Raw genomic sequence first — 25936 nt, forward strand, 5'->3', positions numbered from 1 at the left:
CCTACGTTAAGTATTTGCTTTTTACTTGTGGTGAAAAGATAGAATAGAAGGTTGGTTAACTAGGTAGTAGGTATATAATATGTGGTAGCCGGGAAAATTATGCCTGTACATTTGTACAATAAATAATATTCTACAGCGACACGGTGAGACGGTAAGCAACGTATTTCAATCGGAATGCCTGGTTTGAATCCAGCTTATTCAGTAATGAGCTTTTGTCTTGACACAATGGAAGTCGTTTAGTGGAGCGCAACACACATATCTCAAGATAGCACCTCCCGGACCAGATGACGGTCCTTTCTAACGGCTCAATTAATAACTTGGAAATTAGCGGAAAGTGGCTAATTATTCTATCTGGATTTCATTAAGTGCCTTCGTAAGTTCAACTGGTGTGGGTCACTCAAATTGGATTTCGAACCCTCATTAATATGCAGTTAAAGTAGGATTTTTAATTGGGTTGAGCTTAGAAAAAAGGTGGAGGATTTTGTTTTCAAATCGGACTGTTTTAACTGGTAAATGGTATTGATGTTGCTTTAACTTGGGCTGCGTTGCCTTACCATGTTGATGTTGCTTTGATGATAATAAAGAGTGTTTTTAGGGTTCTCATATTTCGTGGTTATACTTTCCAGAATATTAGAATTAAGAAAGTTTCTACCAAAATCTTATACTTACCTGTTTATTCAAAAGCGACAAAACGTTTAATTTCCCTCCGGTACAAGTCTATTAATAAAATAATTTTATAATATCTTTACTATACAAAACCTTTTTGTATTCTAAGAAGTGAGGTATTAAATCAAAGTCTGCTTTTACTAGTTATATAACAGACAATCAGTACCGACAATTAATTACCGCGCAAGCTTCAATTACATTTAAGGCGGATACCAAAAGAGCCCACAATTATTATTATTAAAGGGAACATTTTAAAGAATTATGAATAAACTCCCCCGAGTAAACTCCAGTCTAATATCTTAATTTGCAATATTAAGATTGGCCACTTTTAAAAATGGCGTCGGATTCGCGGCGAGCGGGAAAACTGGAGAGCACTTTTCTTGGAGTTTTTCGTGATATTCTATTGGCTTCATATCTGCCTCCATCATACGGACATCTGCGTAAGAATAACGGCTGAGTGGAGGACTGAATGAACAATCGCCACAATCGGCTCAGTATGTGGCGCGCCCTCGCCTCCGTCGTGCGCACCGCCGCGTTCCGCGCTCCCTCGGGACCGAACAAACTTCTCACGCGCGCTCTAAACTTTGCACAGTTTCCACCATTCCGCACAAACAACACGGAAATAATTACGCACAATATACTCTAAAAGAAAAACAAAAAAAGTTTTCTGATAATCACCAAAAACTTTTGATTAGCTTTTGATTGTTCATAGAGTTTTTTAAGAAAAAAAAGGTAAGACTGTTTCTCGTTTTTAACTTTAAGTTTTGTTTTAATAGCGGCTTCTTTAGAAATCGTGTGAAACAATGTAGGTTTAACTGATAAAAAGTATTTGTTATTTTGCTCTTTATTACGTAAAGATTACATTAATTTTACAGTAACTCAGTAATTACCCAGATAATTAGGTATATATTTGTAGCTAATAAGTTTATCGGTATATTTCGAAGATAATAGATTTTCTACATTTCAAACCTCTATCTTCGATTAATTAATGAATTATTAAAGACTCAAAATCCCAGACATATTGGGAACTCAAACAATTACAAACGAGTTGAAAGGTGTTTGTTCCTCTTGAAAATTTCAAATAACTCTTTAAACATTCATTTCCTGTGGAAGTTTAACACCTTTGTTGTTAATTGAAGGGTTTCTTACTTTCATTCATAGCTGTAGGTATTTAATTAGCGTTTATTGGTTGCTTGTAGTTTGTAAAATAGTTATTCTCTCGGCTTTTTTACCGTCTTTGTAGACGTGGCTTGTGGTGTTAAATAGTAATACTACATTTATATAGGATTTATTTGTATAGGAGGATATAAAGTGTAAAATAGAGTAGTATTATTATTTAACACTTTATTTATATCCGTTAAATAAATAATGATGATGATGTACCACTACTTTATGTTCATTTATTATTTAAGACATAGGTATACAAATTTATGAAATTAAGTTCGTAGATGAGTCGTAAAATGTATTATAAAACCTATTTTTTTATTATAATTGTCCCATATTTTAAAGCTTTCTATTGCTAGGATTAGCCGTAGATTTATCTTTTTGATCTAATGTAATCACTCTAGTACTTCAAAGTACAGCAACAGAGATTTTATCTCACCTACATCTTTCACTTTTCTTCAAGCTATATTCGTATATTATTTGTTTATTGGTAAAAGGGTAACTGTAAGAATAAAACAAAGATTTATCGGCTGTTTATTATCTTTTACGAGTCGTAAAAGATCGTGAGGAGAACGTGTTTTGTTATACTTACGAATGGGTAACGGGTTAAATAGTAGTATAAAGTTTACTTTTATAGTTTTACGGCCATTTTATGTAGTTGAATAATAATTTTGATTATTTGATTTCAATTTAGCAGTCTAGAGAATGCTAGTATTATGAATGTTACTTAGATTAAGCTATAACAGTAACACTTTCATTTTTAATAATGTTGCTAATAAATGGGTTAACTGTGACTTTTTAAAAGTCTTGTTTGTGGATAAACTACGCAATTTTTGCATGTTAAATTTGCAGTATTTTTAATAGTTGGCAGGGTTTGGGTACTTGAAAATAATGATCGCAAAGATAAAACCTTTCTTATTCATATTCTTCAAATTCATAAATTATTTCGAATTTTGGTACTCATTGACAAACGGACCGCGGGGCACGACAAATATCAATTGTTCTGCACTATAACCATACTCAAAGAATATTAGTATCAGTCTATGATTTCATTGCACTTACAAGGTTGCACTTATGGCTAACCAACTCACAGTAAATGCGACTATAGGATCACTATAAATCTAGGGATACAGTACAAAGCTCTGTCTAATTGGTGGTGCTTGTACGTACTGACTACTCGTGGCTCTATTTACGACTCATTGGTGATCTGTACATCTCGCTTCCTAATCAATAGACTTATGAAAGGCATATTTGATTCAATTATTTAGGATGCTAAAGTCCAATTACTTGGTATAGAATTATTTGGTTTTGGTACGATTTATCAGGACTATAATAAATAAAGTCTATTTAAAAAAATGCTGCAAATCGACCGCCTCAAGCTGCATAAGTTTGCGGGTCACTGAAATTATTAATTAAGAATTTTGAATACGTAAACTTGCATACCGTAAAGCCCTCTACTAAGTTGTTAGATTATAGCTTATACCCTTAATTACGTTGGTTTGAAAGGATTTAACTTTTTGTTTGAAAGGACTCATTTGGAGTCTGAAGCCAGTTTCAAAACGGTACTGATAAGTGTCGGAAAATGTATTTGATAGATAAAGTGAGAGCAAATGTATTACTTACAAAATATCACCTGATTAGCTACCGGTACAAATATACAAATATTGAAACTGGGGCTTACTCTCGTAATTAATACCATATTTCAAACCCCAACATGTTTTATTACTAACTAGGTAATTTTTCCCGGTAATTTAGGTAGGAAACTATCCGACAAGACTCTAGTTAAATCCATTTTCTTAAGACTACTAACACCACCATACAATAATAATATCCTCCTAGCCGATATACGGCTACGGCGGTCAGTTTCATTGAAACTGGCCATCTGTGCAGGACTTTGTTTATAGTGTCCGAGTGTGTGCACAATACACAGGTACACTCTCTATTCCATCATTCTCATAGTTTGGTGGGACGGATAACCGACACGACCAGTGAGCGGTCAGTCGCAGGACCGACGGCTTTACGTGCTCTGCGAGGCACGGAGGTCTTCGACCTCAACTTCCTAACTCCGGGCAATCTCTAAGAAATTCTTAACAGAAAATCTCAGAAAAGACTTTTTGGCCCGACCCAGGATTCGAACCCGAGACCTCTCGCACGGCAGTCGCATATACTACCGACCGCGCCACAGAGGCAGTCAAAGACCATACAATGATGTATGCATTTAATATCTTACTAACAAATATACCGCCTAATTGTGAACGCGTTTGTTACTCAAAGAAATACGGGTGACAATAAAACTTTTTACACAGCAGGCTTAGAACGAAGGGACGTGGACGATTTATACCAACTGCATAAGCATTTCCCCTCGAGTAAAGCATAAAATATAATTTCTTCTTGCCCCTCAATTACGCCCTACGGGATAATTTTGTCACAATTTTTAAATATACGGAAGTGATACCATAGATATTCTGGACACTCGGTTTTATCCTATCGCTTACGTATAGATATGTAGTCTTTTTTACTTGAGAACATTATTAGCCTAAGTATACTTCAAAGAGGCCTAATAATATTCAGATTTAGAATTTCAGATTGATACGAGTAGGAAATATCCCTCTATTTGCCATATTATGTCACTGGATTTTTTGCATTCAAATGCTAGACGTGCAATACCTAATAAAATATATTATGCTTATTTATTATTAGCACAATATAATGCAATATTAGTCGCCTAGAGACGGTCTCGTAATAAAAATCGAAAAGTGCATAAAGTATCCAAATAGTGACGATATGATAGACCCAGAATTAAAACATTTATAAACATTATGACCCACACCACTATTTAACATTAACTACCAGTTTCGTATAACACACAATCATTAACAGTCCCTACTAGTTTACTAACCAGCGCTACACAATATGTAAGTAACGTTTTACACCAACCGATTGAGCAAATCAACCGTCGATTAGTTGTGAGTGGGTCAGAGCGGCCACTGTATTGGCTGCTAATCCCCGCCACTAATCGATTTAAATTCAACTGTTTGTACACTGCCTTATTTTTCTTTGTTGTGAAACCGACATTCTCTGTTAAACTTGATAGTTCTTTGATGCTTTGAAGAATTGTTTCAGTGTTAATTTGTACATTTTGTTGGCAGATAAAGTCGCAAAAGAATGAAAACAATGTATTCATGATTTCAAAACCTTAATTCGATGATTGACGTTCTCTCGATACGATGATATCGAACTTATTTCATGCATCTGTCAAATTACATGTACTAGTACTTGACGCTAAAATATGCAATACAAGTATTTTGGGTTTTTATTGTTATTAAGTATGTGAACTGCTCAAAATCATATCAAAAACCCTTTTGGCATTAAAGTTGTGAGTGAAAAGTCGCTTCTGACGATCAAACTTTAGCGTTCTACAGATAAGACTACTAATATAGCGTTTTATCAGTGTTAAGGAAGAGAAATGCACTATACCTACTAGCGTCATATAAACCAGAGTATGTCAAACTTAAATCACAATATGATTCCAGCACTAATACCGGCGAGAATACATTACATATCACACGAGGCACTGCAGAATACCTGAACATTAGGTCCCGTAGCAACACTAGCGAAGTTACGCGCATTGTAAATCTACTTAGTATAAATGTTTAGGGTACGAAGTGGAGTTCCCCGGCCGGTATGAAATTTCCGACAGCGCTTGTAAACTTTGTTCTCACTGCTAAGTTTGGCGGGCGGAGCTAGTCCGAGACAGGTCGCTAAAGACAATGCACATCAAAGCAAGGCCTAGAAATTATTGCGATTATAACGATAAGAGTAAGTTCTTAGATTTAGAAGTTTAATGTTGATTGCTGGAGACATTAGTGAAACGAAGAATCGAGACTTGCGTAGTTTGAAAAGATGAACTGAAAAATATGTATTAATAAAATTACTAAAGTTAATCAATAAAACTTTTCATCTTCATCGTGCTACTATTTCCATTGACGCATTAGTTTCCAAGATTCCACATTCTTTCACGCTTTACTTACCGGAACCTTAAACAAGTGCAGAGGAAATGTTGTGCTTTTTCTACGGGTATTATCTAATTTGAAACTAACAAATAATACCATTTTAAAAAAATTCTTTACAATTATAGTGATATAATATTCTTATTTTCACTTATAAATCAACAAATCAAATAACAATATCAGTCACTGTTAAAACTTACTGAAATGCTGTATATCAATTTACTGGCTCCAACATTACACTACAGGCCATATATCTGTCCCCGTGACGTTTTTACTGTGCCATTCCTACCTGTCCATCCGACTATTTTTGCTTTTTTAAATGCGTAATTACTTTTTTTGCCGTGTTGACTGCTGAAAAAAAACAATGAAAACCGTCGTAGCTAATTATTTATCTAGATAGTTAAGAGCCTTTTTATGTAATAGTACTACAGGGCTTCTGCTTTGACTCAATCTCAAGTTTAAGTCAAGTTCACGTAGCTTGACAAGCAAACTTGCGTGCTGCACCAAGTATCAAATCTCAGCCAAAACCTATTCCGTAAAAATGTTAAGCTTTCTTCTGTAAGCTGATTAGGCTCGCAGAGTCTCAGCGTTTTAATCAATAACTTGAACAACTGATCACTGACATTAGACTTATGTACGATATTATTTCCTAAAATTATCTCCAATATGGACGCCAGTACTAACAATAGCAGGACAACTGCGAAATTTTTCAACAAAACGTTTTACCTAATAACATTTTTAGACATATCACCTGCACACTGTATCTGTATAAGTCGGAACCTCTTCGAGCGCGTGACAGGTGTCTACAAATACCTAAACACGTCGATCCGTGTCGTATTAGTCTTGTGCAAAACAAAACATTTGTGTATAACATGTTGCCAATAACAATTGAGTCCGGGATTATTCTTCGACGCGAGTGCTCTGACCCGGCTGTCACGTTTCCTCCCATTTACTTTGTTTATTTAGATATTTCGTGTTTCATTACATTTTCTGATTAAAATCGATGCCTATTCTATAAAGCTTTTTGAGTCGTTTTGTTTATTGGATCTTTCCGATTTTTTGAAGAGTTCGTATTTAGTTAACACGTTCTCAGTTGGTGACGAAGAAGATTAATACTGTTATATATTCGTCGTACATTTTGCAGTTGAAAAATGTATGACCGGTCATGAAAATTTATCATCATTAAAATGCGTATAGGTAATATTGGTTGCATGTACTTTTAGTAAGAAACGGCTGTACAAATATCGTTGTAGCAAACTTTTGAAAGGCAGGAACTAATCTGCCGAATAATATTGAACACAAATATTTTCGTACAACATTATTTTTGTTCCTAACAAAAAGTATATCTACAATCTCAGTTAACGCTGTCTATATTAAGGCATCCTTTAACAAAACGACGCAGCCTAACAGCGCTGGAGCGAAAAAAACTCACATATATTTTTATCTAAACGCACACTGAAATAACACTCCGTTCATATCAATACGTGTAGGCAAACTTTTTTTCACAAACATTATATCTTCGCGGAAAAGTAGTTACCGGCGTACGATCACATCCGCGCTCATTTTGCACCTTGAATGCTTCTGTTACGATCAAGATTCTCACCAATGCCCCCGATATAGAGAAGTAGTCGTAACGTGGAATCATTATTGAATGATTTTCAAAGGTCGAAGGATCAAAATCTTGCCTCCCCCTCACGCATCATAATTGCCAATGTGTTGGTGACAATGGAGCATCAACACCGTTATACTTATGTTCTGGTTTTATGTTGCGATGTATCATAACGGCATCTTTAGCATCGAATGTTTATGGCGACTTTCAGCTATACGTTTGTATCGTTTAGATATTATTAGCTCCCATAAAATATTGGATCGATGTTTATATTATAAATCACTGGCAGATTAGATTTATAAATGGTTTAATGCTGTTCTTAATATGCGGTGTGGAGTGGTGTATTGTATTCTAATGTTACTTTAATATGCCCGATGAGAACTATTAGAACGCTGGTCACGAAGAATGATGCAACTTTTAATGTCCGTTTTATGGTGCTGCTGTGGCGCTTGGTAAACAAAACAACGCAAAAGACTAAATTACAGTGCTTTATTACTTCAAATTAATTAACGATCTTAATGCTGCCAAAGAAGCCGCCACTTTTTATGAAATACAGAACTATTAGGATAAATGTACACAAATATGTTCTATGTTACTATTTTTGTCATTTTAGTATTTGTATTAAAGTGCCTTATAAAAGCTTATTACAATGTATAATAAATTATTTTAGCTTTCGTTTGAAACTATTTTACTTTTACATTCATCCCTCCCCTTACTACGAACTGCGGTAGTAATATTTTACATGAAATAAATTAGAGGGTGAACTCTCTTGGCCGCAGCGCAGTATTACAATCACATCTTCGCTTAGGGGATATTAAACATAAAGATTTTAAAAATAAAGTACTTTTGGAAATAGGTATTTGACACAGAACATTTATTCAATAACGTTTGAAGTAAAATATAATAATTTACAGGGATTAGACGGAAACCAATAAGATATTATTTTTCATGACTCAAAAAGTTTTTTGAGACATACTTACATTTTCTTGGCAATTAAAATAGTTAAGTACATATCATTCAAAATATTTGTAAGTGTCAGTTAAGAGGGGATTATTGTATATTGAACTAAAATATCTTTTCACACAGTAAACGGCCGTTGAAATTGTTGCGAAGATCGCATTTCCATTGCTATTTTTATTTAATATTAAATTCTCAAATCGAACTAAAAAATATACTCACTATAAAATCTTGTATTCTGTTTCAACACCTTTTCTCAAAGTATTGGTACCATTCGTATGTAACCTGTTTATTCTGTTACAGTGTCCCATGGCGTGCTCAGGCTTCGCTTGAGAGCGGAGTGCGTTACCGTGACTGGAAATATGCAGCAGCCCTGGTGGTCTATATACTTACTGGCTATTTTTATGCTAGGACTAGACTCCAAGCTCGTAGGTAAGTGTTTGAGAATATGAATGGGTGCGGACATTTTTATACGGTAGGTATGTAGTAACTTCCTATTACGAGTGTGTCACTGTAGAGTATGATTTTTGAAACTGACAAGTCATGGAAGTTTTTGAGGGTTATTTAAAATGGGAATATCTTCTAACTTTTGTATATAATTTTTTAAACTGACAAGCCATGGAATTTATGTAGCGCTTATTAAAATGTGAAAATCTTTTATAATTAATAATTTTTAAGAAATAAATCCAAGTTTGGTGAAGTAGTTTGCTCGTAAAATTAAAAAATAATAAACTGATTTGTTGTTGATTTACTTCGCTTTCTAAAACTACTCTCTCGAGTGTATTTAGCTTGAGTTAAACGCAGTTTAATTACAATTTTTATTTTAATCCCAAATTACGCAAATATAAATCCGTATTACAGTTATCTATAATTTCCAGGACAAGCATTCCAGCCAGAATTCGCTGAACCATTAATGAATCTGACGATACCAATAGGCCGGGATGCCACATTCAGATGCTTAGTACAAAATCTAGGAGGATACAGAGTGAGTTATAAACGTAATACTATAATTCTATAACTTAGTAGAGAGCTTTGTACGCATGATACGCAGCTGGCAAAGGTATAAAAAAAATAAAATATAAAGCGTCATTGACCCGCATCTTTATGAAACTCACGGTGGTTTATATGATGTAGCAACTTTATTGTATAATTATGTTATAGTCTAGATAAATTGTGCACGCCAAGGTTCTTTACTAAGTTGTCGGACTATACCATCGCCAGAATAACATTGAAGTTTCGTACAACAGAATTTATTCTTCCCGTATACACGTTTGCTTTTAATTATAAACTCAATTTGCAGGTGGGTTGGGTGAAAGCCGATACTAAAGCGATTCAAGCAATACATGTTCACGTAATAACGAACAATCACAGAGTGGGAGTGTCGCATAACGGTCAGACCGTTTGGAATTTACACATTAGGAACGTCCAAGAGGAGGACAGGGGTCAATACATGTGTCAAATCAATACCGACCCGATGAAAAGCCAGGTATGTTAAAAATCATTTGAAATTTTTAATTCGACGTCATTACACTCCAAGCCGTTTCAGCCCCTGACGTATGACTACGTTGTTTTTCCTTCGCCGACTGAGCTCCAGATTTCCGCTTCTTATAATACCCACGAATACGCACTTGCCTGTACAGAAACTCTCTCGTCATAATTTCTGGCATAAACATATTCCGGCTTCGTGATAAAATAATGTCTTTCGGACCCCAATCTTTGCTCGGCGATAATATTTGGGAGAATTCACTTCGTAGGATGAATGTGACTATTTGTGCAAATATACCGACGATAATGATTAGCGCATAAATACCGAGGATTAAGCCTAATGCAATTTCATTCGCATAAATATTTAGCGATTCTATATGGTAAGAGTCCAAATACTCCCGAATCTGTAAAACATCACAAGCTCTATACAAAAAAGAGAATAGAAATAAGGGACTCAAAACCCACGTTATTTTCCAAAAATAATTAGCTTTTATACCAATCATGAATATTATATCTACGTTATGATGATAAATTCCATAAATCCAATATAAAGACACTGATAATAACAAACTATTAAATACTTGCATTATCTCTGTTGCATCTGTTAGAGCAACAGTTAGATCTGAACACAGAAATGGCAATGTACACAATACAATGAATATCATCAGAAAAAATCCAGAACACTTCGCTCTTCTCCGAGCTACAGCACAGTTTTTCAGCAGATATTCTTGCAGATATAGATATAAAATCCAGAAATTCAAATATAAAGTCATAAACCCAACAGAAAACCAAATAAAACCCCAAAGTGGCAAAGAGAAATAAATGAAAATTTCAGATATGGCAGCGAACATTTCAAAATAGCGATTCTCTCCCACTTCAACAATATTATCTTCTTCGCCGTGGTAGTATGACATAGTGCGAATACCACTAAAGGCAATGAGTGCAGTTACGAACGACACAAATAATGAAAATAAGCAGGTACTTGTCGCCGTCATTGTGGCGGGACTGCGGAAGCTGACGTCACGGGACAAGTAAAGTAATATACCAGTTCCAGCACCGACTGACCGGAATCCTCTTCCGAAAATATAAAATGCGCCATATATATCAACGCTGTACCAATTAACACGATTTTTTACGCCGTACCAAGTACCACCAGTAGACAGTGCTAAACCGAATAACACGAGTGTCGTCAGGCAAAAGTATATAGCGTAACATTTTGTGACCATTTGGATTATTTTCTCCTTCTTAATTGAAAGAACAAAAATTGATAAGCAGATAATTGTGATCGCCACGATTGTTTTCCATGATCGATAGCACTCCAGAGTATTTTTCGTGCAGTTGTTTCCTATTTCTCGTTCAAAAAAGCAGTTGCTCGCTGTTTTCATTCCACAGTCGTCATCAAATAAAGTCTGTGCTTCTATACAGTGTTGGAAAGTAGAAACGTTAATACGTTTCACCATACATTTGGTGTCATTGAAATCTTTACAGTTGTACCAAGGCGGAGTATCCATAGCCGCATAGAAGGTATAGATTAGGTACCAGGAAGTAAGCACCAATAGATACATTGTTTTTATGAAATTCAGATACAATGTTGCAAAGCCGACGTTTCGAAACAGAGGACAGAAGTTCCAAACAGTGAATATGTTGCAATTTGTGTACTGCGCTAGACATATTTCCGAGTAAGCTAAAGGCATCCCAACGAAGATTACTGCAACTGCTTGCAAGGGCGCCTGGATATAAAATCCTCTGTGTGAGACTTCAGAAGGAGTAAACACAATAGTTACTTCGTTCACCATCCACACCCACAACATTAATTTATAAACATTGTAACTTTTCCAACGACTTTTGATCTCTGGACAGTAATATCCGTCTATTTCAACATCACCCTGCATTTTTTAACGCAATTATTACTTAACGCCGAAACGACGAGTCAAATGACCTCCACCATTGATTCGTGACCACATAGATTACTGTGTGTATAGATTGAGTGATTAAAACCGTTCTAATTGTCTTATCGAGTGAAAGTGAAATGATCTCCCGCGAGCAATTAATTGGTTTAACGTATTGAGAAATGAAATTGCAGTTTAAATAAACATTGGGGAGATAAAGTGAATTAAGCTACGCAGACGGGAGAGCGAGCGCGACGCAGCGGGTAATGATTCGTGCATGGTGCACCTAAATTATTGCTCTGCGCTGTAATTTATACCCGGACCTGATAACGACATAAATCGCCAGCGCCGACAGCGCTTGAGGTTTCGACTGCGACGTTGACGCGCCATGACGCCACTTAACTAAATGTGCTTACGATAATTGTTTCAAATTGTTTGTACGTATACACTCGTGGTAGTTTCATGAATTCTAGTGACTTAGTTGTTTGGACGATTTCTCTTCAGAATAAGAAGTGTACTTTTTTGTGGAAGCAAGAAATACATAATTTTGGTTACAACGGGTATAATAGAACAGTTGAGAAACTAAACAATATCGTGTCTCAGTGATGTACAGAAACATAAAAAATGAAATGATACTGTTGCACCAAATTCTCAAAGATTGTCGTCCAGAAATTTTTACGGTCATGTCAAAGCACTTTAGGCAGACTTTAAAAAATTCTAATAAAATCTTATAGGCAGTAAAAGTCAACTGAAGAATTATTACTCACCTCAGTGACGTGAAAGGGGATAGGGTACTTGACTCAACGTTTGGCAAATACTATGTGTGTACGTCTGCCATAACTGTCTTCTTGTTTACTGATTCTAAAAAAAATTACAAGGAATTTTAAAAACTGGTGGTTCACGTGATCCTTTTTATAATTCATATTGCCATCTTTGATTGGTGGTACTCACAGATTGTGGTGCTTGTAGAGAGAAACTACTGGTAGGTTTCGGCCAAGTCAAAAAGGATATTTTATTGTTACCGACTATCAATTGACAGCTGATGTCAGTCAATTGAAATATTAAAATATTTTAATATGCTATATAAATTAGTCAAAAAATATCTAAATAAAAGTCTTTTTACCAGATGGGTTACTTAGAAGTGGTGGTTCCACCTGACTTCATACCTGAAGAGACTTCAGGAGATGTAATGATTCCCGAAGGTGGCACAGCAAGAGTCTCCTGTCGAGCAAAAGGCATTCCAGAACCTCAAGTTCTATGGAGGAGAGAAGATGGAGCTGATATCGTTATCAGAGATGGCAATGGAGGGAAAACTAAAGGTGAGCATTAATTTCTAATTTATTTACAGTTTAGTTAATTTAAAAATAGGTTTGTTGCTATTATTTACAATAGTTACAATAAGTATTTTGTCCTATTGTTTTCATACACACGACAGTTTTAGCAGTTACACAAGTATGACACCTACTACTCCATTCATCCATGTCTTTTAGTAAAACCCTAAAAAGCACAACAACTTTATATTCTACACACTGAAAAGGGTATATTTTCTAGTTGCCGTGTACGAGAAAGAGGTGCTGACGCTAACCAAAATATCACGTTCGGATATGGGAGCATATCTGTGCATCGCGAGTAACGGTGTACCGCCCACCGTCAGCAAGAGAATCACTATAAAAGTTCATTGTAAGTACTACTCTCTATACACCTATCTCACTTAATAAAAACATCTCGTGTTTTCATAACTTATTTTTACCAAAATAAATGTACCATTTTCCTCGGCGTATTTTGCGCTACAACTTTGCTTTGTCATAAGAATAAATAAATAATTTTGTCAGTCTAGTCCTTTTTACCAAAAATAAACAACAAGAATACCTAAATAAATCTATATTCTTCAGAGAATAATAAGAGTAAAGTAGCAATCAGGTTCACTAGAAACTTCGAATATTTTTTCCGCAAAAATGTTTTAGGAAGCTCATTCTGACGACGAAATAGGTCCTCCCCAAATTCGTAGTAATTGTTGTTTATCTCGGCAACTTTCAGAGGTTTCTTGTTATTAATGGTGTTATTTAATGTCAGCGAGTAGTAGCTTTTAATTATTTTCTGGCTGTAAGGGACTGTTGTGTCTTCGCGTCAACTCGAGCGGACATTTCGCTTTTATGCAAGATTTAACTTTAATATTATTAGTCTACTTTTCTTGAAGAAAGTCGTACTGCTAAATTTTGTCTTTGCATTTTCATGTATCGTGCAACATGGAATTTAAAATGAAAGAATATTTGTGTATATGTGTTTAAAATGTAGGTTTTTTTGTACAGTTCACCCGGTGATTCAGGTGCCTAATCAGTTGGTAGGCGCTCCGCTGGGCACTGACGTCACGATCGAGTGCTACGTCGAGTCTTCACCCAAGTCTATCAACTACTGGGTTCGAGATTCAAGTAAGTACTTTACGAAATTACCTTCTTACCTGTTAATGGGACTTAATCAAGAAAACCGTTTCATCTTTACAGCCTATTTTACTTGTAGTTCCAGAAAGTTTAGGTAATATTTTTTTGCAAAGTTCCCAAGATTGTTAGCTTCGGAACCACAACAATGAAAATTTACTTTGACTTTCGCCGTTACCCAGTTCTATTTAATTTTCCAAATGTTCTAACTACGTTATCTAACTGAAGCCGCTATGTAATTCAAATAAATTAGACAGGATTTAGTTAAACTTTGTTTCCTAAATGTTTGAATTGGACAAACAGCTTAAGCCAAATAATTTTTAGCATCCTTCTCATTGCTATTTTTAGGAAGTTAATATAAGATTAATAAGTATGGTTATTTTATATATGCTAGTAGATAATTATATCTGTGTATTACCGTTATATATTCCAGATGACATGATATATTCTTTCGTATTTATTTTATTTTTACTTAGCCTCACTTACTTTTTGAACTTGGCAAAAAACGCTTATCTTTGTCGCCAATAGATCCACCATCACAATAACCAAAACTAATCATGTAAAACTAAAAAAATACTTCAACATTATTTACTATACAATTACAAAGAGTATCAAAAGCCGTTAAATATCCGAGATTGTGTAACGTCAGTGAGACGTTCGTGTCGTCCAGGCGTTTTACTGCTCCGCCGGGACACAGTAGCCCGGTTACTATACCAACGGCACGCGAGTGACCTCTAAAACACTGACTTAAAACGAATTGCACAAGTAATTTAGCACGACATCACTTAGGAAATGCTACTAATTACTTACTTAAGAGATATTTCGGTTGTTTAAATTGATCTGTTTAGTGGCCAAGGCCGCACATGGAAGAGATTATTCCTTCGGTACTTAGATACAGGCCTACAAATAGATGTTTGATTAATATATTCTATATTATACGTGATAAGAACGTAAACACCTTGGTCCATTGTAATTTTCAACCTTTGAAGTATTTTGTTCGAAATCATTTTGAGTACACGGAAGTGAACGGTATTTTTTTTACTTATATCTTGGGTAAATCACCTCCGTGCTGCCTAAAAAGCTATTTAACTAAATATCTATCGAGAGAATATATATTTAGAAAACATTTTATTTGTGGCTTTCACAAGCGAAATAATTCATTTTAGAGGAACAACAGTAACGATTCTGTACAATCAATTAAGGATGATTTAGTTTCGCTACATTTCTTAGGCTATTTTGTGTTAGCTAAGTAAACTAAAATAATTTGATACTTGGACGAGATTTTCTCGTCCAAGTATCAAATTATTTTAGCAAGGCCTGGTGTTAACACTAACAGGCAGCTTATATCGTAAACAACTTGAAAAATGAAAAAGGAAACTACATATATTATTATTATAATATTGAATGTAACTACTCAGTACTTACATTAATGACTTACTACGTTTTTTCACAAACCATTTGAGTAAATGACAAAAGCCATTCAAAGAATAGGGGATTTATTATAATTTTTAAACCCGTACTAAAAATGTCTCAATTCTTAAAAGTAATTATATTATTTTCCATTTCATAACTTTAAACGTCTTTCTCCTTCTCAAAGGAAAATTGCCTGAAAAATGCAATGACATTGATACGAACGCCTAAAATTTAAATCCGGAAAAGCGGCGGTGAAATAAAGAAAGTCTGGTTGTAATTGAAGTTTTTTGGCAGGAGCCAAATCGTGGGCGGGGTAACGCTTGCAAGTAATGAGTTATTAAGTTTTAATTTACGATAGCGTCGGGTTTAAGTCTTAAGAAAAGTGACCTATTGTGGTTGAAATAAGACAATGCTCGTTAGTTCCGTCCGAGTGGTCCGCAGCGTTTACGACTGTTCGCCGCGAACGTCCAACAATGCTTCTATAATTTATCACTTAAGGATGTACGATATTGCCGTCTCCATTATCTTTTATGTATTCCAGTGGTTTGAAAAATAACGATTCGTGTTTATGAGATTATCTTGCGAGTGAAATGTTAATGTGCTGTTAAATATGCCAAGAAAAAAAAATACGCGATAATTTTTAATTTTATTTTTGTACGTAATGTTAATAAGTGTTATATAATATATAAACTAAAGTATTCAAAAATTTTGTAGTGTCACTTAGACATGCTAGCTATCTATTTGCTCAAAGTATCAGATAGTCATTAAAAATCGTAACTTAACTATTTCATCGTAAAATTTTAGAATCAAAACAAACAAACCCAATTACTAGCAACATAAATCATCGCTTTCATTAACATATTAGTTGAAACAATTCCAATATTTAGTTCAAACAATCCGTCCTCATTAGTATCTAACATGATTAATTTTAATCAACTTGGAATCAGTACCTATCGGTATAGGTGATTTGCGGCAGTCCGTTTGCTTATCTTGACGAGGTCTGAAGGCTTTGCCAAGTTAAACCGGCAAAGCAAACATTCGCCAAGTCCAGTCAGGCTTTTGATTCGGTAAGTTTCTGCTTTAGCGACCAATCCGACCGACGACTTAGTATCGCAAGTTCATTGCGGGAATTCTATTTCTGTTTATTTTGCTTGGGGTTAAAGTACTTGGCAGGTAATACTTTATAAATTTAGTGATTTGTTTTTTTTTATTTCTGATTTTGTAATTTACTAAATGGACACGTCTCTGTGAATTATTTATTTCATTCTGTGTGAACATCAAGGCAAACTATCTCTTGATATCTAAATGATTCAGTCTTGTGTCTATTTCATATCAGTTTTTTCAAGTCAATTTGAGTCGTTTTTCTGTCAAAAATCCATTTAGGCAATGAAAAAATTGCAGTAAAACTAATCATACTTCACTTTCAAGTGTTCGTATCATAATCGCTTCTAAAATGTAAATATCGGGGCTTGCAGTAAGTCAAACAAATATCAAATACGGTATGTTTGAGGAATTCAAGTGATCATTACACACTCCGTGCGAACAAGGTTATTCGAGCACGCAATGTTCGTTTATTCAACTGATGAATCCATATTTTATTCATATCACCATGTATGAGGTGTGGAGCATCCCTCGTACAACCTACAGATATTTCATATGAAATTCTTCAGATGCGAGTATTCGCATAAATCTTTTTATGTACTTAGAATTTGTCACTAAACACTAGTTTAGCGATGATTAGTTTATAAATATATAGTTAAACACGAATGATCTTTGTTATGCTAGAATCAGCTCGGAAAGGGTAAGTCCGTCTTCTTTATACGTTTATTTTACTCTACTAAATAATTTAAGTAGCGATACAACGTTTTTATCGGTATTTTCCTGTAGATAGCAATTTTCTTAAGAAGATACAAAATTAACCTAGACACGTAGTCACAGAGGCACACGAGTCACCGCGTCAGCATGCCCCAGCTAATGTCACCATCTGGCATTGATCCTTATTATGCAACCTACCAGACGACATGATAATTCTCACACAACGCGAGAAATGGTGACATAAGAAATGTGGGGATTACGTGACGTCATGTGGCAGACAGTTGTCAGCCCTCCCCCCTCACGTACCTACTATCCACTGACATATTGCTTTATAAAAGGACTCAATAACATGATCATTTAAATCGCGTTACCCACGCGAAAATATTTTAGATTCCCGGCTTCAATAATCGATTTCGTCACGCAAACGTCCGCTCGTATTACAGTCGTATAAAACCAAATGTGTTCCAATAACATTGAAAAGTAGAAACATTACCGCAGTGGAATCATAATAAAAGCTCACATGCTATCCTCTGTGAAAAATCCATTAACACTTATCCGCGCGTAAAATAAACCAAAGTAACTTAGGTACGTAATAAAACAATAAATTGTTCGCGGCGGTTCCGTCTGATAATAATAAGATATCTGATGCTGAGCGCGTAATGTGAAAAGAGTCCAAAATCATATTATTATATTCGAGAAGAATGATAGCGCGTCAGCCAAATAAATGTAACGTCGTATATTTATCTAACTTGGAAATGGAGCTCAATGTTTGTATAATTCCGTTCAATATTTGTTAAAATGCTTCACACTTTTTTGTGTCTCATATTAAAATAATATGATGTGAAACCACTTAGCTATCTGGCGACATTAGTGTCGCGGCGACAAACAACGATTTTCCTCTAGTCTAAAATAAACATAAACAAAATAAACTTGTATTACTGCGGTTTTCCTTATTTATTTTCATAGACAAAAGTACTGTGAATTAATATAAAACAATATTTTCTTTAAACATGTAGGCGCACTACAGAGGTCAACAACCCCAGTGGTAACAAATTAGCTACAAATATGACGTATCAAAATCAGTTTCCATTCAGAGGCTGGAGTAATGAGCTGGATGAAGGCTGGTGGCTGTTATTCGCCAACCCGCCCCAGCCGAGCCGTCGGCGGTTTCGCAAACTTCTCCATTCGGCACTTGTCGCGCGAAATTTACGGGTTAATTTTCAATGGGACCGGGTTTTGAGCTTCTGGAGATTTTAAGTTCCACATTATGCTTGGCTCTCATCCGCAGTGGAATGTATGACGTAATAAAGGCAGAAGTTTCTTTTTTATGCTTCGAATTTTTTTATGAGTAAAATTAATTTTAAATCTTGGAAGTGGTGAGGTATAAATTTGCAAGACTAAATTATTTTAATAATAATGCTGCTGTTTCGAATTCTTATTGAAATACATAGTTGTTAGTGAATAATGAATTGGTGTAGAGCGTAATATAATCGTTGTCGTCACACAATGTCTGCAAAGGAACTCGCGCCTAAATATTCAACTGAATACCTAACTATATTAATTAAGTTACACTAATATACAAGCCTTATTCAGTCACAGACAAATGCGACTATGATAAATCATCCCGAGCATTGTGATTAGCTTTTATAAACGTTGCGTAACACGAAAATGAATAAATGGTGTCTATGTTACATATAATTTCATTACGTGGTTTGTGGCCGTCTTCGGAACGCGAGTGCTTTGTTCGCTTAGTCCATTACGTGGCTCCGTTTACAGCGCACTGAAAACCTCAGGGGAGACCAGTAACAGTCATAATAACTTCTGTCGAATGCCCGATACAGTTTCTCTTGCCATTCACACAACTCAATATTATCTGGCTGTGTTTGTAGAGCGTCTACGGTGCTACGAGTACTACGAAATGCTACGAATACTACGACTTTGTTATTAGACTACGGATATGCAGTTGTACATTGTTTCATTATAAGTCCAGTGTTTAGTTCCAGTGTATTAGTTAGGTTGTGTTACGTTCTCCCAAGAGAATGCTAAATGACTGACATCTTGGCACGATTCTAGTATATTATTATGTAGTTTCGATTTTTGCTTTTTTTTAAGTCAAAAAATCATAACTTTTAAAATTCAAACGATTTTGCTTTTCAAACAACTAACTTTCGATAGGCTCGGGACGATCTATAAATAATTCCAACTCAAAAAGGTCGTGTATTGTTGAACAAACAATTTATATAGCGTCGCGGGCTAATTATTAAAACGCATTAAGGTCACAAGTTGTTTTACGCGTACGTCTGCGTTATGATCTATGGGGGCATTGTCGGCCGGCGTATACAACCCTTTGTTCGCCAACTTGCGGAGTGACTGGCGCTTTCGCTTCGGCCCAGCGCGAAAACCAACTCGAAAGGGTAACACTACAGGATCGTCATTTTCGTTTGTCATCAATCTATGTTAGGGTGGCTGACATGTAAGTGTTAATTAAGCAGGCCTCACTCGAGCGTAATTAAGAGTGTTACAGTGTTATTTTAGACATTAATTGAGATGAAATTTCTTGTTATAATGAAACAAGTAGGTCGCAGACTTCGGCTTGTCGAGTAATTTCGTTCGAAGGCCATCTTCGCCGCACGTCGTAAAGTCGAAGCATACTGGAGAGTAAACAAACCGAAGTTTCGATCGGAATGAAGATTAAGAAAGGCGTTACTGGTGTTATCGTTTCCTTATAAACTTCATAGCGGGTGTCGGAGCTTAAATTAATGCCCTTAAACGGTGGCGACGCCAAATATTATGAAAGAAATTTAGTCGCTGCACTGAACACTGTTCGGGGTATTTTATTGGCTCTAATAAAACGGAGGTTGAAAGGAGTGTTGAACACAGGCGGTGTAGTGTTTTCCGAAAGAAAGCTAGTCGCTTTATCATTTGCGGACAACAGGCGGTAGAGGCTTACCAAGGCTCAGAGGCGCCGAACGACATACTTACGTACCGCAATGTAGGGATTGTTTGGGCCACCTCTCTAAAGGGGTCTACCAGGAAATGTCGGCGATTTGGAAGCTTCTTGAAAAATATCGTTTTCCCTGCTGCGGAATTTTGTGAGGGACAACTTGGACATTGTTTACCTTATCTGGTAAACACTTTAGTTTGCCACAGCTGGATACCAGCTAAAGTAAATTTGGATTTTTTTGCTTAAATATTCTTTCGTTTGGTTTTAAAATGCTTTCTCTGCATTGAAAAATAACAAAAGATTCCAATGATACTGATATATCGGAGCATTATATTACGAGCCACGGACCAAAGGCTGGCAATAAAAAAGTGCCTTGGTTCAAACAATGTTTCTGTTACACAATATCACATAGCTCAAAGTTTTGGAAAACACAAAAATGTAGGAGATACGCACGGTAGTCAATTGTTTTAAATATTAAAAATCATAATCAACGAAGTCTGTTGTAAATGCACACTTTTTCATTCAATTGCGAACTACTATTGAAACTATTTATTTTCCTTCGGACGTAAGACCCTTCGGATTGTTAGCGGTCAAACGCGGGGTCTCTCGGTAACCGTATCAATTGTGAAGGGTTCACAGTCAGTGTAAAACTGTTTAAGTTCTTCGGTCAGTTTGCGGGTTTTAGTTTTGGTTTGTAGTCTTTAGTCATTCGGAGTAACAGGGTTTGCTGATTTAGATAGTAATTGTTTGTTGAATATACTGATAACAATGTTTTTTATGATCAAATAAAACTGTTTGAAACTTTTTATTTTTACCTTTTAGTGTAACCAATGTCGCGTCATTTTGGAATATTTACAATAATATTTATTTATTTGTTTATAATTTTTGCTTCAGACAAGCATATTTTGGAATCTAGAATTCGCATTGTAATGTTTCTGATTGACTTGATAGCATAATTGCACTTGTACAAACAATAGGGTTCTGGTACAATTATCATGTGGTTCTTTATTAGACACTTAATTTTACATCATTAAATTGTCGTCTCACACATAAACTACACCGATCTGACTATAGTGTTGTCATACACTTTAAAAAATGCCGGATTCACATGGTGTCTAAAACAAAAAATTGTTCTACTATTACCTATTTTCTTTAAACGGCTCTATTAATTCACACATTTCCTACAGATGAGATGGTGATATCATCAAGTAAGTACGAGGTGGTGAATTCAGTGATTAGTTCGTTTGAGAGCCGCATGGCGCTGACTGTTCGGAGACTGACGGCTGCCGACGTTGGAGGCTACCGATGCGTCGCCAAGAACTCGTTGGGAGAGGTGGATAGTGTCATCAGGTTGTATGGTAAGATAGTAGGTAGTTTATTTGTTACATTCTGTTATATTTTATGAAAGGTAATTACTCTAATACTGCTGAGCAAGGGTCTACTCGCGGTTTGAGAAAATGATTGTAGGTATATTTTAGGTTAATAATGAAGCCAGATAAATACTTTTTTTGTGTAAGAATTTTTTTACTTCGTTCAGGTTCAATCTTGAATTTTATTCGATAATTTATTTAAGTGAGTGAATATTTACAAAGATCTATTATTAACAGCAACAATAAACTAAATTTACACTATACAGACAAATAGATAAAGAAAAAATATTGCAAAAGAAAATTAGCTCGTGAATTAAATTTAAAACAAATTTACAGGAAGTGAACACTTTTTACATTGGTTACAAAGTCCGTAGTCGGAATTGTATTACATAGTATAATATGACAATTTAATTGACTACAATTACTTAATATTACATACGTAATTAATATTACTGCATTTACTTAAGTCACCTTAATTATGATAATATGATAAAAACTACAAAAGCCTTCAAAAACAGAGCATTAATTGATATCTATACTAAAATCAGAGTCCTAAATCATCCCATACATTACTTCACACAATATAACGGTAACTACTTAAATCTTAAGACTTAATTGTATGATGTAGCTCTTGTCACCAAGTACTAAAGTAACTCTTCGAACAAGTTGAAACTAAAGGCGAGGCTTTATTGAAGCGAGAACGGATGGAGGAGGCTAAGGATTGTGGGAAGCTAGTTTAGTTTTGCGTAGAAAAAACATAATTATGTTTTTTTGTATATTTTATGTGTAAATAAAAAATAACATATAATAGTGTGGAGAAATGAAAACTTTTGAGATATTGTCCACTAATATCATTGATTTTTTGAAAAAACTGCTTCATACGCAAATATCCTATATAATAATAGTACTGTTAATATTTAATATTTAGAAGTTTTAAGATTTAAGTTAATATTTAGAACTTCACTCCAAGTTTTAATTCTTACAATCCAAAGATTCCGACTACAATAAAAGTTATTACTCAATATTTAAAATAGATGACACATAATATGCCTGCAAATGGGCAGATTTTGACATTTAATGACTTTTTAAAACACCGCTCCGCTCATCTCCACTTCAGTCGGACCTCGACCGAACTCTCAGCGAATAACAGTTGAAACTTACACCGACAGAGAAAAAGGGTATATTGTGAACATTTTTTTCTCCTCAGCCACTTTATACACCCACGGAAGTTATACAAAGTTTTATTAATTAGTAACCGCGACAAAATTACGATTAAAACATATTTGCCGAACACTTACACATTGCTTTTCTACGTAGGCAATAAAAGATCTAGACTTATAGGCTTAAAAAAATAACATTGAAAATTTTGCCTAAAGACAAGAAACACGATCGAGCACTCTGCAACATTTCGCTTAATTAAAACAACAAGACCTAGCCGACTTATATTAAATTCCTAAAATCCTAAGTGATGAATCTAAGAATTTCCAATTATAAATGTTTAGCGAATCAAGCACTGATAGTTTCAATTTGGTCCACAGAGATCCCGGGGCCTACGGTAAAGAACACGAGTCCTGCTAACAAAAGAGAAGAGTACAAGTATTCCACACCTATAGAGGGACCCGACAATCAATTCGGTTCCGCGGACAGATCGGATGATGAAGACGAACGAGAGACCGCCACAGACACGACAGATAGACAATCAAACGCATACAAACACGATAACGTCACTAGAAACAGAACACTCCATTATTCCCCGACGCCCGAACAAAAGCTTAGCAACAAAGTCCGTAAAATTATTAACAAATTTGAAATACAGGAGTTCGGGAACAACAGTTGTAGTAGCCAATCCCTACTCGTAGCCAACTGTATACTGTTCATAATTATAATCTTAGACTATACGTAGAAACATGTACAAATGTTTGTGTTAGCTGTTATATGAATGTATGGATGTTTACAATGTTAACCAATCAATTCGGTATCCATTCCAGTATATTGTAAGATAAAGTATTATAAAAGTGAATGAAAGATTTTAGCGCCTTTAAACATAATTAATTGAACATTTTGAAGTGGATGGAAAATTGATATTGATGAGGGAGTTCCGTAGCTATGGAAATTAATATCCCATTGACGCGATACGGCCGCCACATTACATTATTACGCGACATAATCGAATATTTATAAAAGCTTTACCCATTACGAGAGTATCTACATAATACGTATATGTTACATGATATCAGATTTTAATAATAAAAATCGACAAGCCTCATAATTAACCAATTATGCTGACGTCACTTCATTTAAAATGTGAATGACCTTTCTTAACAAAGAGACATCAAATAGTATAAGTATAATTTAATCACATGTCTATTAACAAGGTACGTATGAATAATAGTCAGAAAAGTTCGATATTATCATAAAAAAATGTATTTAATATTTAACAGTCAGCTTTTGTTTTGTACATTGCAGTCACGTTTATTTTTTTCCCTTTGTATCTGACTTTTGTTTTATCAACAGTGTATTTGTCACATAATTTTTTGTCAAATATGTTAAAATAAAATAAATTAATGTCCAAATACTTTATACGGCGCAAAATAAAACATTTTTATTTGATTACAGGATTCCAAAGGTTGGGTATTATGTTAATTCTTTTTATAAAATGTATTGTCGAAATAGTCTGCAATTGTAAATTTCTTTGAAAAAGCTGTTGAATATTTATTTAAAATACAATATAAAAAGGACACCGATGTTTGTTACGTATTCAAGTAAAACAATGCAAGCAGATTTTATTTTTTACTTTCAATGGAAAATATTTTATTGTATCACCACATAATTAAATTAATCCATTACCATTGTCCACAATTGCCTATAAGAAAGAAAATAAATTATATTATAAAGATATTAAACACGACAAATAAATGTGGAATTAAGTATTATGTATCGAAAAAGAAAACGTTTCTATAAAATTATCTATCCATTTCACGAAATTGTAATCTACCTACGAAAGTACCTAAACATGGACTAAATGTTATAATAATGTGTCCATTTGTATAATAAATGTTGATGTAATTAGTATTATTTGACCAAATTGTTGTTATAATAAAAATAATAGATTATACAATGTAACCGAACATTTTTTGTGATCTTTGGAACTGAATCGCTAGATAGAACATCGCATTAATGAATAAATTATATAATTATTCTAAAATATTGTTTGGTATATGGACACCCAATGCTGTGGTTTGAAAATTAACGGTGCATACTTGCTATGATAGAGTGATTCACGACCATTATATGGTTCAGTGCACTCTATGTCTACTCTGTACTGTGTAAATAGCAGTTTAATATTAATTTACTTGTTAATTTCGCTACTTCAGCCGTGTGAAAAGTATCCTTTTGTGGTAATCCAGGATACAAACTTTCTATTTACTAAATGTCTACAATATCCGTTCGGTAGTTTTACCTTAAAAGCGTCTTAATCAAACATTTATAATATCAGAAGGATGGGTCAATTCTAAAATAATTTTAACAATCATCAACTAGTGAAATTTAAAGAAAAAAAAAATATACAAATGAAATGACTAAAAAGGCGACCAAAATATATATTTTTGTTTTTATCACTCCAGCAAAAAGTAAACAGCGCCGAATTGCTGCATATGTGCAACTTCTGTACAAGTTTTAAACTACGAAATGAGGGCGAAATGACTGCAATTGAAAAAACTATCTACAGTACAAAACTACTTTTTATTATTCGTAATAATAATATTAACACAAGAGACTTTTTGATAGTAGGATATTCCTTTTTGAGGGGGGAGTAAAATTTGATATAAGACGCCATGATACACGGCATACAAATGATAGATTATGGGATTCAATATTCTGGTATAAGCTGTTTATGGAATAACACCATACTATCACGTATAATACAACATATTTCCCCATAGGCTGTTTGTGTATAAAATCTGTCGATAATATACAAACGTAATATTACCGTTACGGTGACAATTTTCAGAAAATAAAACGTACAAACGTAGATATATTCTTTTAAGTTCAGTGATCGTTAAGCTAAGATTAAAACAAACTAAATTTTATCGAGAAACAAAAGTAGGTTCTCTTAGAAATTACAAATAAACACAATAATAAGTTTAATACGTTTCCACGTCTGAAAAATAAGTGCCAACT

At 34.7% G+C, this 25936-nt stretch overlaps 1 protein-coding gene across 1 annotated transcript; it reads left to right on the top strand.

Annotated features, from left to right (window-relative positions):
- Positions 1–1174: 1174 nt before the first annotated feature.
- On the top strand, positions 1175–24948 carry LOC142973559 (lachesin-like). The gene is made up of 9 exons (XM_076115391.1): positions 1175–1398; positions 8710–8838; positions 9285–9391; positions 9707–9892; positions 12907–13099; positions 13332–13460; positions 14090–14209; positions 21575–21745; positions 23296–24948. Exons 2-9 carry the CDS (start codon positions 8769–8771, stop codon positions 23658–23660), a joined length of 1341 nt encoding a protein of 446 aa, XP_075971506.1. The 5' UTR covers positions 1175–1398; positions 8710–8768; the 3' UTR covers positions 23661–24948.
- The last annotated feature ends 988 nt before the right edge of the window (positions 24949–25936 follow it).

Source organism: Anticarsia gemmatalis, chromosome 1 (genome assembly GCF_050436995.1).
Source record: "Anticarsia gemmatalis isolate Benzon Research Colony breed Stoneville strain chromosome 1, ilAntGemm2 primary, whole genome shotgun sequence".
Taxonomy (NCBI): domain Eukaryota; kingdom Metazoa; phylum Arthropoda; class Insecta; order Lepidoptera; family Erebidae; genus Anticarsia; species Anticarsia gemmatalis.

Bases quoted from the DNA above. Each gene is read 5' to 3' on its own strand.
- LOC142973559 (XM_076115391.1), top strand. From the start codon at position 8,769: ATGCAGCAGCCCTGGTGGTCTATATACTTACTGGCTATTTTTATGCTA. The intron at 9,392-9,706 runs GTGAGTTATAAA...CTCAATTTGCAG, and splicing joins AAAATCTAGGAGGATACAGA to GTGGGTTGGGTGAAAGCCGA. The intron at 14,210-21,574 runs GTAAGTACTTTA...CATTTCCTACAG, and splicing joins CTACTGGGTTCGAGATTCAA to ATGAGATGGTGATATCATCA.